The sequence below is a fragment of the Parambassis ranga genome, chromosome 17 (assembly GCF_900634625.1).
Source record: "Parambassis ranga chromosome 17, fParRan2.1, whole genome shotgun sequence".
Taxonomy (NCBI): Eukaryota; Metazoa; Chordata; class Actinopteri; family Ambassidae; genus Parambassis; species Parambassis ranga.
The window spans coordinates 10,269,019-10,280,962 of NC_041037.1; the positions used below are offsets into that span (position 1 = coordinate 10,269,019).

At 42.2% G+C, this 11,944-nt stretch overlaps 1 protein-coding gene across 1 annotated transcript; it reads right to left on the reverse strand.

The window, feature by feature from the left end:
• Window positions 1-320: 320 nt before the first annotated feature.
• On the reverse strand, window positions 321-6,022 carry kiaa0040 (KIAA0040 ortholog). Its single transcript, XM_028428291.1, has 2 exons — window positions 5,836-6,022; window positions 321-3,270 (listed from the first exon to the last, which is right to left on the reverse strand). The coding sequence occupies exon 2, from the start codon at window positions 2,890-2,892 to the stop codon at window positions 2,560-2,562; it is 333 nt and encodes a 110-aa protein (XP_028284092.1). The 5' UTR covers window positions 2,893-3,270; window positions 5,836-6,022; the 3' UTR covers window positions 321-2,559.
• Between the last annotated feature and the right edge of the window lie 5,922 nt (window positions 6,023-11,944).

Consider the following 11,944-nt stretch of genomic DNA (forward strand, 5'->3'; position numbering starts at 1 on the left):
ATCGGTAATGGTCAACTGGTGTCTACAAGTAGCTGGAGACAAATGATGTTGTTAAAATATAATTAGCATTTACATCTGAGACAGAAAACCACATTTTCCCCACATCTGTGTCTTTAATTATATCAAACCAAAAGCGAAAGTTCTACAAAGCTGTCTGTGGCAAGCAGCAAACTGCAGGGCTGAGAAATGAAGCCTATACGAGGAAGTGTTAGAAACTGCAGTTCCCCTCATTGGCCTGTAGGGGCCGCCTCCAACAGTGTGGAGTGACAGGCAGAAGCCTGTCAGAGGTTGTAGCTGAATACAAATATACAGAAATTGTGAAATGTTTGTCATGTTTATTTTATTGAAAACAAATCTGCTCTTATCCACCCTGCCCACAAAGACCTATATTCTCATTTAAAACATTTTCTCCTATGCTTCAGTACATCTAATTCCCACCAAGAAGGCAAGGCCAGAATATTTTCCACTGGTCGTCATTATTATGCTGTTAAAAAAAGGCTGCCACAGTCAGTGTGTAATAACGAATAAGAAATCTGACTGTATGTCTCTCTGACGAGCACAAACCACAGTGACACCTTCAGCAGACTCCTGAACTGAAATGTTATTTGTTGGCAATGCTTCCCGTCTAGCCGTAGCCCTTATTAGTCATCGTGCAAAGCATTTATTTTGCAGGGCAAGCTTTCAAACTGAACCCAACATGTACAGTTTCTCCGTGTTAACACGAGGCAGATGAGACAACCCCTAGAAGTTCCACATGGGAATGTGTCTGTCTAAGCAGTAATGAAATGAGTGGGGCCTGTTTTCCCAGCAGCACTTGGGCAAGTAGAAGATCAACATAGTGCCAGAAAAAGCTAATGCATAAAGATGATGATACTGCAGAGACACTTCTGCTTAATTGGGCTGTGAGATGTCACACAGTTAAAAAAAAGTCTTCATGCACAATCCACTTAAAACCCAAATCCTTTGGATAGCTCAGTTTTTTTTCTTCCAAAACAATACATTTAAAAAAACTGTTGAATTCCATGTAAAGTGGCCTAAACACACAGGATTTATCAGGTGACTTTAGTGATACTTCAACTAAACCAGATCATATAATCAGCCAACCAAAGACAGTGACTTGTTTTTTCTGATGTTTTTACTGCAATGAAATGTGTAATTCCCCTTAAAAAGTTATGAGAAACACTTCGAGAAAAAGGCGTCATGTTTCCTGTTTATAAAAATAGAAAAAAAAGCCATGCTCTGATTGGCCAGCTTCAAATTACTAAAAAAACAGCGGATCAGCCTACACCCACATGCTTAGGTGGAGCCATTTTTGTTATTCAGGAATTGACAAACTCTTAAAACTAATGATTCTATCATCACTTGACCAGATACAAGTCATCATATAAAAAACAAGGTACTATCATGGGGCGGCTCTGTAAAGTGTTTTAATGAAAAGCATGCAGTGAGCTAAAGCGTTCCCACTGTAAACAATGACGTTGATGTGTATGTTAGCCTCTGTTTATGCTGTGTCCATTCAGAATTCGGACACTTAGCCCATTTGAATAACTGTTTGATGATTTAACACTCTGCACAGGTTAGGTTTACATTGTTTGTATCCATAGCTTTAAATGTGTATTAGCTGCTGTTGATCAATGAGAGCACGGTGCTTGTACGTGGGATGGGGCATATTCACAAGGGGCTACAAATTATATTGGCAATGGTGAATGGGAACAAAATAAAAAGGATTTTATGTGCACAAGTGATTTAAGAGATAAGATAAGATAAAACTTTGACACATAATGTAGATTTTATTGCTTAAGACCCAGCAATATAAGAATAATAATTTCTAAAGGTTTCCATTTTTATTTCTTCTTAATTTTTTTACTTTGGGGTTATCTATTGTGCCTTTAAGGCTCGTTTGACCTGTATAGTGCAGCTGTTTCCACAAACATAGCATCCTTCTTCTGCTAAACAAACACAACAACAACAACAAAATAAGAAGGAAAAGAAGAAAATGACGTTAAGGTTTCTGTCTGCAGGCAGCAGTGGGTTCAGCTTTGTTGGATTTCAGGGCTGTTCACTTTAGAGAGTGAGAGTCATTCACAGTCTACGCTGTCTGCAGCCTGAGTGTGAAAAGTAGGCAGTCATACAGATATCTGAACACCGGGCAGACCTTAAATTGGCTCCTTCTCCCAAAATACAGACGCAATGAATTTCACAGGGGAGCTCCAAGAACAAAGTGCTCTCAATAACACTGCACTACTCTCTCTCTTTCTCTTTAACACTCACACATACACACTTGCAGATATATGTGTGCTTCGGTCTGCATATTTCTTCCTTTATGTACCAAACACTGAAAAAAAGCTCATAAAAATGTTGTAAACTTCGTCATAAAACAACCTCACGCGCATCATTTTTATGCAAAGTGACAAGAATATCTACACTCTTTACATATTTCAGTCAAACATGTGCCCACTACAGTATGAGGTCCTTTGCCATTAGTTTGAATAACATCTTTATCCTCCTTTGAGTCTGTCATAGCTCGGGTTTAACAACTCCACCAGCTCCACTGGATCCCTACACCATGGTCAGGGTGACTCTGTCAGGTGTCATCGGCTCCGTCTTGACGGAGATCCACAGGTCTTCCGTATTGGTTGAATTCTTTTTCTTCTTCATTTCTGACCTTGAGGTTGCTGCGGCGTCTCCACAGCAGCAGCAACAGCAGCTGTTGGCATGGCGACAGCAGCAGCAGTGGCAACACACCACCACAGTGGTGAGTAGGACCAGCAGGGGAAGCGTTAAGAGGACCACCAGGCAGACTGTGTTATAGGCCCCCTGGTTGTGTTTGTCTGTAGCGAAGGTCCAGAGTTGTGTGAAAAAGTCCTGGATGCTGTCTGTTTTCACATCCATGGCTTCAGGAAAATTAAGCTGAGGCTGCTGTAACGTTTAAATAAATCCTTCAGAGGGCTGCAGGGTTTATAGGATTGTAAATGTGCACGTCAGGCTGCAGGAGACACCAAAGATTACCAAGATGTGGTGTGAGTTCCACACATCAGTCCAGCAGCTGATGTCTTGAGAAGGGCAGAGGTTTTTTGTTTTTTTAAACAAATCCAAGAACTAACTTTTCACAAGGAACCTTTGAAATTCAGGATAATCTGAGGAAATCTGCACTTCACCCACGTTTGTTTACACAGGATGACGTTCCACTAATTGTTCTCTTGAGTCTCCTCTTGTCCTTTTTGACCCTCTGGCTTCGGGGTTTGTCAAGCTGTAGAGAGGTGGGCGTGTCTGTGAAACAAACAAACAAAAAGAGAAGGTTGACTTTTGTTTTCAGGCAGTCTTCCTCCCTCTTCCCCCTTCCCCTGCCTCCTTATCCATCTGTGTGTCTCTGTCTTTAACATCTCTACTCCTGCTCTCCCCCTTCTCTCTTGTCAATGTCAGCTTTGGATTTATTTATTTTTTTTGTTCAGCTTTCCCTTCATTAATATTGCAGAGGAGTCATTCAGGATTCAGGGCAGATCTCTCTCTCTAAGAGTCCCACTGAGGAAGACTGAGGCAAAGAGAGGAAGGAATGGAGGGAGATGGTGTCTGAGGGAAGGCGAGACAGAGATAGAGGTAACCGATCTTTCTTAGAGTCCCACTGAGATGGAGAGTGTGACAAAGTGTCAGAAAAAAAAGAGGGCGAGAGGCAGACCTGCAGCTGGAGATTCATGTGAACATCCCTGCCTAATGGCTCCCACTGCAGAGAATAGATGGAATCATAGTTTTTATTTAAGTGTGATTGCAACATTTTCTTTTGATAAAAACTGCTCCTGGAGAAGAAGGAACTTGTGAGTGTAACACTTTGATTAAGTCAGAAGCCTTGAGGCAACATTTTTATAATAATAGTATTAAACAGCCACAGTTTTTCAAACAATTTCAAACACCATTTGACTAAAGTACGCTCCTTAAATCCTCCGTACCTCACAGACTACAGAGCTACAGGGACTCCTTGTGTTTCTGCTGCAGCAAAGACAAAAAGATTTTCACCTCACATTCGGAGAGAAAGAAACAGAGAGCAGGAGATGCACCTGCAAATGGAGAGCAAACAGATTTGGCGTGGCTGTCACCGTGCATTGTGTCTCATGTGTGAAATTAGTTTACCCACACACACTTCCCTCCTGTTCATTTGCTGAACAGGAAGCTGGGCGCTCAAAGCTAAAACGTACACATGAGACATCAGAGTGAGAGTTCAGAAAGAGACGTCTCGTCTGAGAAAATAGAAGTGATTAGGACCAAGTTGTGCTGCAACTTTAGCTCTTATTTTAACATCACACCTGCATGATGTGCAATGTAATATACTGCTGCTGTTTTTATGCTTCTAAAATTATACAAATTATGAATAATTTAAAAAAAATGTGTAGAACCACAGACTGCAGACATCACACTGGTTCTCCAGAGAGCCTCATACAGCTGATGGTGAGGGGGCTCCGGCCATGTTGCATTCAAGTCACTGAATTCTGTGAATCTAAATATGGAGTGTGCCTGAAGCTAAGATCAGCAGCAGCACATTTCCTTACTAAAGACCAAAATACAAAATAATACAACACATTTGTGTTTGGCTTTTATCTAAAATAAACAGAGGATGATAACATATTTAAATCTGGAGATATTTACGTCACACTGGTTGGAACCCTGAAGTCACACTGCTGCCACCGCTGTTGTTATGATTAACTTGGCTGAGCTACAGCACCTTTGTGTACACTGATCTTCCTCACATTATGAAGCGTGACGAGCTGGAGACACTGAACAATAAGTCAGTAGCAGAGAGATGAAGACGAGAGAAAAAGCGAGGCACAGAGGTGTGATCGAGCTGCAGGCCCACAGACAGGATGAGCAGTGGTAACATGGAACACAGAAGTGTTACGAAAAGGATCACTATAACTTGTGTTTTCATACAAACAGCATGAGCCTCATTATATTTCAAATGGCAGTGTTTTACAGTTTAGCAACAAAAGTAAACTGTTATGTCGGCATTAGTTAAGGGTTCACACTGCTGATGACGCACAAGTGACCTGAAGTCACTGAAATTCTAAAGCCTCTCCCTCAGCTTCTTCACTTTCTCATGACTCTGTGCTCTCCTTGAGATGTTCATATACAGGAAAAGGCCATTCAGGGGGCACACAAAGCCAGGAAGGGGCTGAGAAGAATGTTATGATTGCACTCAGTTAGACACCACTGCTTTTTAAGGAACATGTGCGACCTAGAAGGCTAAGTTGTGACAGAAGGCATGACAGGAATCTTTAATGACTTGCCCCCAAGCGCACGGTCAGAGCAGATCCCTCATCAGCCTCGATTAACTCACATTACTCAGACATGTTTGGTTTAATTTGAGTCGAATAACAGTTAATTTTTTTAATTTTCATTTTATTGGAGAATATGAGCTTGTCTTGGATCATATAGTGCAGCTGCTAACAGGCCTGCTGATATTCCCCTCAGCTCACCAGCCCATGATAGTTCAGACTTGTGACAAGTGCACAGGGCATGCTTACAGTAAGAAGATGAAACAATAAAAAGAATCATTATGTTACAAATGATCATGAATGACTCTTTAAATGCCGGGTTGTATCTGTGACTCAGTGGCGCACTCCCAAGCAGGAAGAAACTTATCAGCTTGTCAAACATCCTGCCAAATCTAACCACTACCAAAACAACATGCTGTTAAATGCAGGCTGCCACAAGGAGCTGTAAATTTCACCTGAAATCACGCAGCGAAGAAAGCAAGAAAAAACATCACTGAGCTTACATAAACTACCCTGAACCTTTTCAAAGCATTAGCTGGCACTCAAGCTCTCTTTGAAAGTAGCACCTTACCCCACAGGCACTTGTGAAGTAGCAGGTCAGGTCTCCCCTCCTGTCTAATCCAGTCAGCTGCTCAAACTTCTGTTGTTTCTCTTTTGGCATCTGGCTTCTGCTCTGTTCTGGTCCCCCTCACCCAGACATCTTGACAAGTCTTCACTTTCTGTTCCTGTTTCCCTCTCTACCGTTGTTTCCCTTCCTCCTCCTCCTCCTCCTCCTTTCTTGCTCTGTGAGTGTGTGTGTTTTGGTCACGTCACTGCTCCCTGCCCACATTGTACAAGAATGGGCCCTCTGTCTGTATTTATGTGTTTCCTGCATGGCGCACTGAAGTCTTGTGGTTGCCTTACTTTACCCACGGAACAAGTACTGCATGACATAAGAAAGTGAGATAAACTAAGCGAGAAAATGTGATATGAAATCACAAGAATGCTGCTTGTCTGAAAATAGATTACCACAGAAAGGCAGCTCTGCAGCACACACACCGATGTGCTAACCTTGCAGCAGCAACATAAGTTTGCAGGAAAGGCTGAAGCATTTAGCATAACGACACTGAACGGCTCCATGAACAAACACTACTCCACCCAACTAAGTGACTCAAGACGGGAATTCAAAAAGGGGAACCGAACCATGCACATGTGTGCGAACAGCACCAGGTAAAAGATGCAAACAAGAGGTCATGTGAAGTGTGTGCACACACAAACACACACTTACCACGCCTGTGGCATTGTGGTCAATGCCCTTTCAGTTCAGTCATGCAGGAGAGCAAGAAAAAAAATAAAAAGAAGCGTTCAGTTGACATCAAATAGCAGTCTGTCCACTCTTTTCCTCAAAGGGGTACTTAAGGAGTTAAAGTGCACTGACACGTACACTGAGTGTGCACTCACACACACTGTGTGATGCTCGTGAACATACATTAGTATCAGCTCTTTTATCAGTGCAGGAATAACACACTTTCTTTCAGAAAACAGAAAAAAATTCACTTAAATGTAACTTTTTAACACATTTTCTAGCAGACAAGCTAGCTCATGCACCAAAAGTAAGTTTTAATGTACATTACTACATGTCCAACAGTTTTTAATATATTAATCTGTACACACCATATTACTCTGTGTATACTGTGAGTACATTACATTGCATATACAATACAGCAATAATACTATTTCCTTGCACCAGGCTAGATGCTAATTGCATGTCATTAGCTTTGTACTCTTCATGTTGACAGTCAAGTTGAGCGTATGCTTGGCCAAAAATATGTGATGCATGATTCATGTTGTAAATGTTGCACCCCAGTCTGCTACAGTCGGATAATCCCACACTTCCTGACCATCTGACTGGCTGTACATGCACTGTGCTCCTCTGTAGCTACGGGGCATGGTTACATGAAAATTGATGAGGCAAGCCTGACCATGTCTGCAGGTGTGTCTGAGCCATCTTAGACAAATAGAAACCAGCCATACACACACACACACAGACACTGTGCCAGCACAGAGGGTGCTGCTGTCTGACTGGCAGGGCGTGTACTGCTCCTCTGTGAAACTATATCCCAGCTGCTGCTGAGGCATTACAGCGTCCAGTCACCTTCAGCAAGTGTTGATTAATGACCCTCGGTGCAGCAGCTCTTTGCTCCATGGAAATCCTTCTTTACAGCAGTTTATCTGAAAATGATTCCCCTGTATATTCCGTGTGCTGCTTTTGATTGCTACTTTAAAAGCCTACATGTCATCTTTTCTTCTGCTCAGATTTACACACTTTTGAACCAGCAGGGGTGCACGCCTCCACAATGGGATGATGCATGGAATAATTCGAAAAAGGGATATTATGCAACAACATGCCTCCTCAGGTAAATAGAAAATCACCAGGCTGCAGTAGGTGTCTCAGTACAAATTCAGAGCAGCAGTTGCTGGAGAAATGTGTTGTGACTTCTGCCATCTCCTTGATGGAGGCTGTGCCTTTTATAATAATGGCGCCTTTATATGTCCCTCTAAGGATGCCTCATGTCCAGCTGCTCATTTATATATATATATATATATATATATATATATATATATATATATATACCATATATCCTATATTTATGTCCTGTTTCCTTTGTGGAAACCTTACCCAGGATTTATTCTGCATTGACCCTGCTGTAATGGGTGTCGCTCCCATCTGGTTTATAGAAGCCTTCCACAGTGAAGCTCACCTTAAAAGCTCTAAAACAATGAATCTCTTTGTTCTACTCAGACCTGCAGCTGAACAAATTGCAGGAAAGACCACTGAGCTCACACTGAACCACTGATCATGATAGCACAAAAAAATGACTGTGACATTACCAGCAGTATTAAATGAAGCCTTATGGAATTACTGGACTGTGCAAAAGGCCATTACCAATCACTATACGACCTACTGGTTCTGCCAACATATACTGAGTATGAACCCATGCGCCCTGTAAGTTCCTGTATGTGAGCGCTAATGAAAAGTGACTAAAGGGTTGTTGTAGAGGAATCTGACAAGTGTCCAGAAATAGCCTGCTAATAAAAACCAGTCCCCCCCCCCCACTCTCCCCCCACCCCCCCACTCCCCCCCCCCCCCCCACCCCCCCACCCAGAGGCAAAAACCTGAGCAGTGATTCAGTCCTGTAAAATGTTAGAGCCGGGCTCTGTGACAACGGTTAGACAGCAAGAATGACATTATTAGTCTATATAAGGAATCAACTCATGCTCCCAAGACAAGCTGTCATTGAGAAGCTTATTGGTGGGCATAAACCTTTACAAGGGCACCTAATTGCACATTCCAGCCATGAAGTCACGCTGCTATTTTAACATTTAATTATGTAAGAATCTCAGCATAGTTCTCATATGACACAAGCTGCGCTGTGGGACCAGGCACTATGTTAAACATCTCTCTCTTGGCTGCAGAGGAAGAGACGTTTGGGCCGTTCTGCTGGATAAATAAATAAAGAGTGATGCTGTCAGTTCAGCGTGGAGGACAGATTTTCCACAGTGCTTCATTTTAAGCAATGGGGACTTTCTAAGTTCCTCTTTCTCCCAGTATTTCTAAATACAGAAGAGACGAAATGAGGCACCGCGGGTACAAAGAGTCACTAATTTTGGCTGTTTTTAGTTATGCGAATGACTGACATGCAGCACTCTGGTTTCCATTCTCCTTTATTAACCCTTCATGGTTGTTTAAGGGTCTTTTCTACAGTGTGAAACAGGCCGGCTATTGTCAAGAGTGTTCGCTACGTTAAGCTAATCAGCATCTGGCTGTCACTTCACACGAGCCACACAGAGAGAAAACAAACACACATTTACCAGCAAACTATTGTGCTTCATAATAACTGCTGTGTGCATTATCTCGCCTAAACAGGCTTATTGTTCTGACAAGCAGCAGCGTGTGACTGACAGTCTTAAGTCAAGCACGGACTGTGACCTTATGAGATAACCAAGTAACACATGAGTGCACTTCCTCACTCTGATGTGTTTACAATTACAATGTGTGTGTGAGATTGGTTTGACAAGTGAACAAGACTAATTCCTGTTGATCAGCACAGGGCTGGCGTGTAACTTCAGAAACCTTCATCATCACAACCACGGCTGACCACCAAGCAAAAGAAACTATCAGCACATCATCATCACAGTTTAATTTAAACTGTACGCGTCCTGCATTGAGTAAAGGCCGAGGTGCACCCTCATGTCAATGTATTTGTTCTGATTAAATCTGTGAACGCTGCCCCAAACCCTTCTTAAGTCCACTTGTTTAAACTTTATCAAGGTTCACCTTGGTCCACCTTTCTGCTTGTTTCTTGGATTAGCCGGACCAAAACGATGATAACTAAACCCACAGAGGGTTCTTCCATCACAGTCTATGGTAAGAACCAACATGTCTTTGTGTCTGACCTCTGAGCAGCTGAAGCACTGTACCCAGGCTAATATAGGCAGAGTCCTCTAGCTGGCCAGGATTGCTATACTGACATCTTTGTAGATCCTCTATATCAAAAGGACCCAGTAAGGATGGTTTGCTTTCCCTGCAAATAAATGCACCTTTCAGTAGCGTGCGCTAAAGGGGAGCATGTGCCCATCTGATATGATATCAACAAACTTCTCTTCACTCCTATATCTTCTGCTGAAGCCCATCTGTTAGCCGGTTTTTCTCAGCATAACCTCCCCATCTGAACCCTGTCAGCTCACATCTGCATTTACAGGCTGCTCAGAGTCAGGAGAGACGGGGCTGCTGTGCTTTATGTTTCAGTCTGTGGATGGATTAAACCTCAGCAGCTGCTGGAATCATAAACCAAATCTTAATCACTAAAACATAAGTATGAGACATGATTGATTGGTCAGTTATTAGTTATGAAGAAGAGGATGAGTCTCATTAAACTGTATTCATGCTGCAGTCTCCATTCATGCATTCATTCATTAATTACAAGTGTGCTGAAAACCCTAATGAATGGTTAGATAGATCATTCAAACGGGTGTTTTTCTCATTTTCATTTGTGATCCTCCAATTAGAACACACACACACATTATGTTCACTGGTTCTTACCTCACATTCAACTCCACTCAGATTGTAATCAGAAAAAAATCCTCATGCTTCTCTTAGTGATTTAAGTGAGGCCTCCTTCGTGCTCCCACATTCCAACCCATGCAGCTCTGAGCACCAATAAATGACTGCCGAAAATCAAGCTGTTCACCGGCCCGACGCCCAATTAAGCCCCAGTGTTTACAGCACCATCACAGAAAGAGTCTAACTGGGAGATCTGGGTTGCACCTCCCTCTTATTCAGATCCCTGCCAGGCCCTGTTAACTTTCTGCGATCAGTGAGATGTAAAGAGGCTCTAGGAGTGCACGGGAGACCGGGGACGGCTCACAACGCCGCTTTTCATCAGCTTCACGGCACCACCAGCTCTGTGTTCAGTCCTGAGCAGGGACGTGTGGTGGATGAGAGAAAGAGAAGGGGTAGAAAACAAAGAAACAGAGGATGGCTTACACAATGAAGTGCACAGCCCGTGCTCACCAGGAAAACACAACATGAGCACCACATTTCAGTCCCCGAAAACCAGACGTGCACATTTCTCATCAACCAGTAGTTTAAGGTTGGGGACTTGAATCCTAGACTACTGTGAGAAGGCCCAGCACACTGCTTGGTATGGGAGATTGAGCCATAAGATACGATAAAATCTATTATTATTATGAATCTGTTTTTGTTTGTGTTTGTTCTGTCTTTTTGCAGCAGTGCACATCTAAAAAATATTTAGTGTAAATGTATTTTTATTTTGTAGCATGCTAACTTCCCGTTGTTCTTGTTTACAGTTGAAGCCACAGGAGGTGCTCTCTTTTGTGGTTGACACCAAAAGCTCACATCTGCCCACTTAACACATTTAAGTGAAAATGTGGTCTGAGAGTAACTGTTCAAAGGTGTAATGTATCATACAGCTTAATTACACAATGTGTTTGATATCTTGTTATGGCATTTGAAAGGTCATTGACAGAACAACATCCTCTTTCTGCTCCCTTGGTAAAAAAAAAAAAAAAAAAAAAGAAGTTATTTCTGAATTCAGCTGAAAATGTAGTGTGTGTGGTTTCATTTTGAAAATGTGAATTTGATCTGCTACATAATGTTTTTTCTTCTTGGTAACCATGCAGAACATCCAGATGCCTGATTTAAATCAAAGCGCTGCTCTCTGTGTTGAGCTCTGTCACATGAGTGGGCACAGTGTGCTCTTCAGTAAATTATGAAATTGCAGGTATCAGCTTCCACATGACTGACAGCGAGCCCTGTCAAACTGCGAGCATTGTTTTCATGATCCAGCTGTGCGTGTAAAGTGTCGTGTTTGGGTAAAGACTCGTCTCACTCTGACCTTTGCTGCACGGCTCATTTATTTGTGTCTGACTCTAATATATTCACAAACTTCCACTCAGGCTCATTATTTACCAAGTTGTTTTTTGCTGACCAGACACTTGAATGGATAATTAATGGATAATTAGAACATGCCATAATTAAACAATGAATATTTAAAGTGCTGAATCGAAAGTTTGTGGGATTTTGTTGTGATGAAACCTCCAGCTCTGTGTTTCTATGTGTAGTTGTGCATATTTTGAGTAAATGTGCACAAACCTGCCCTGTTTGAAGATGAACACAA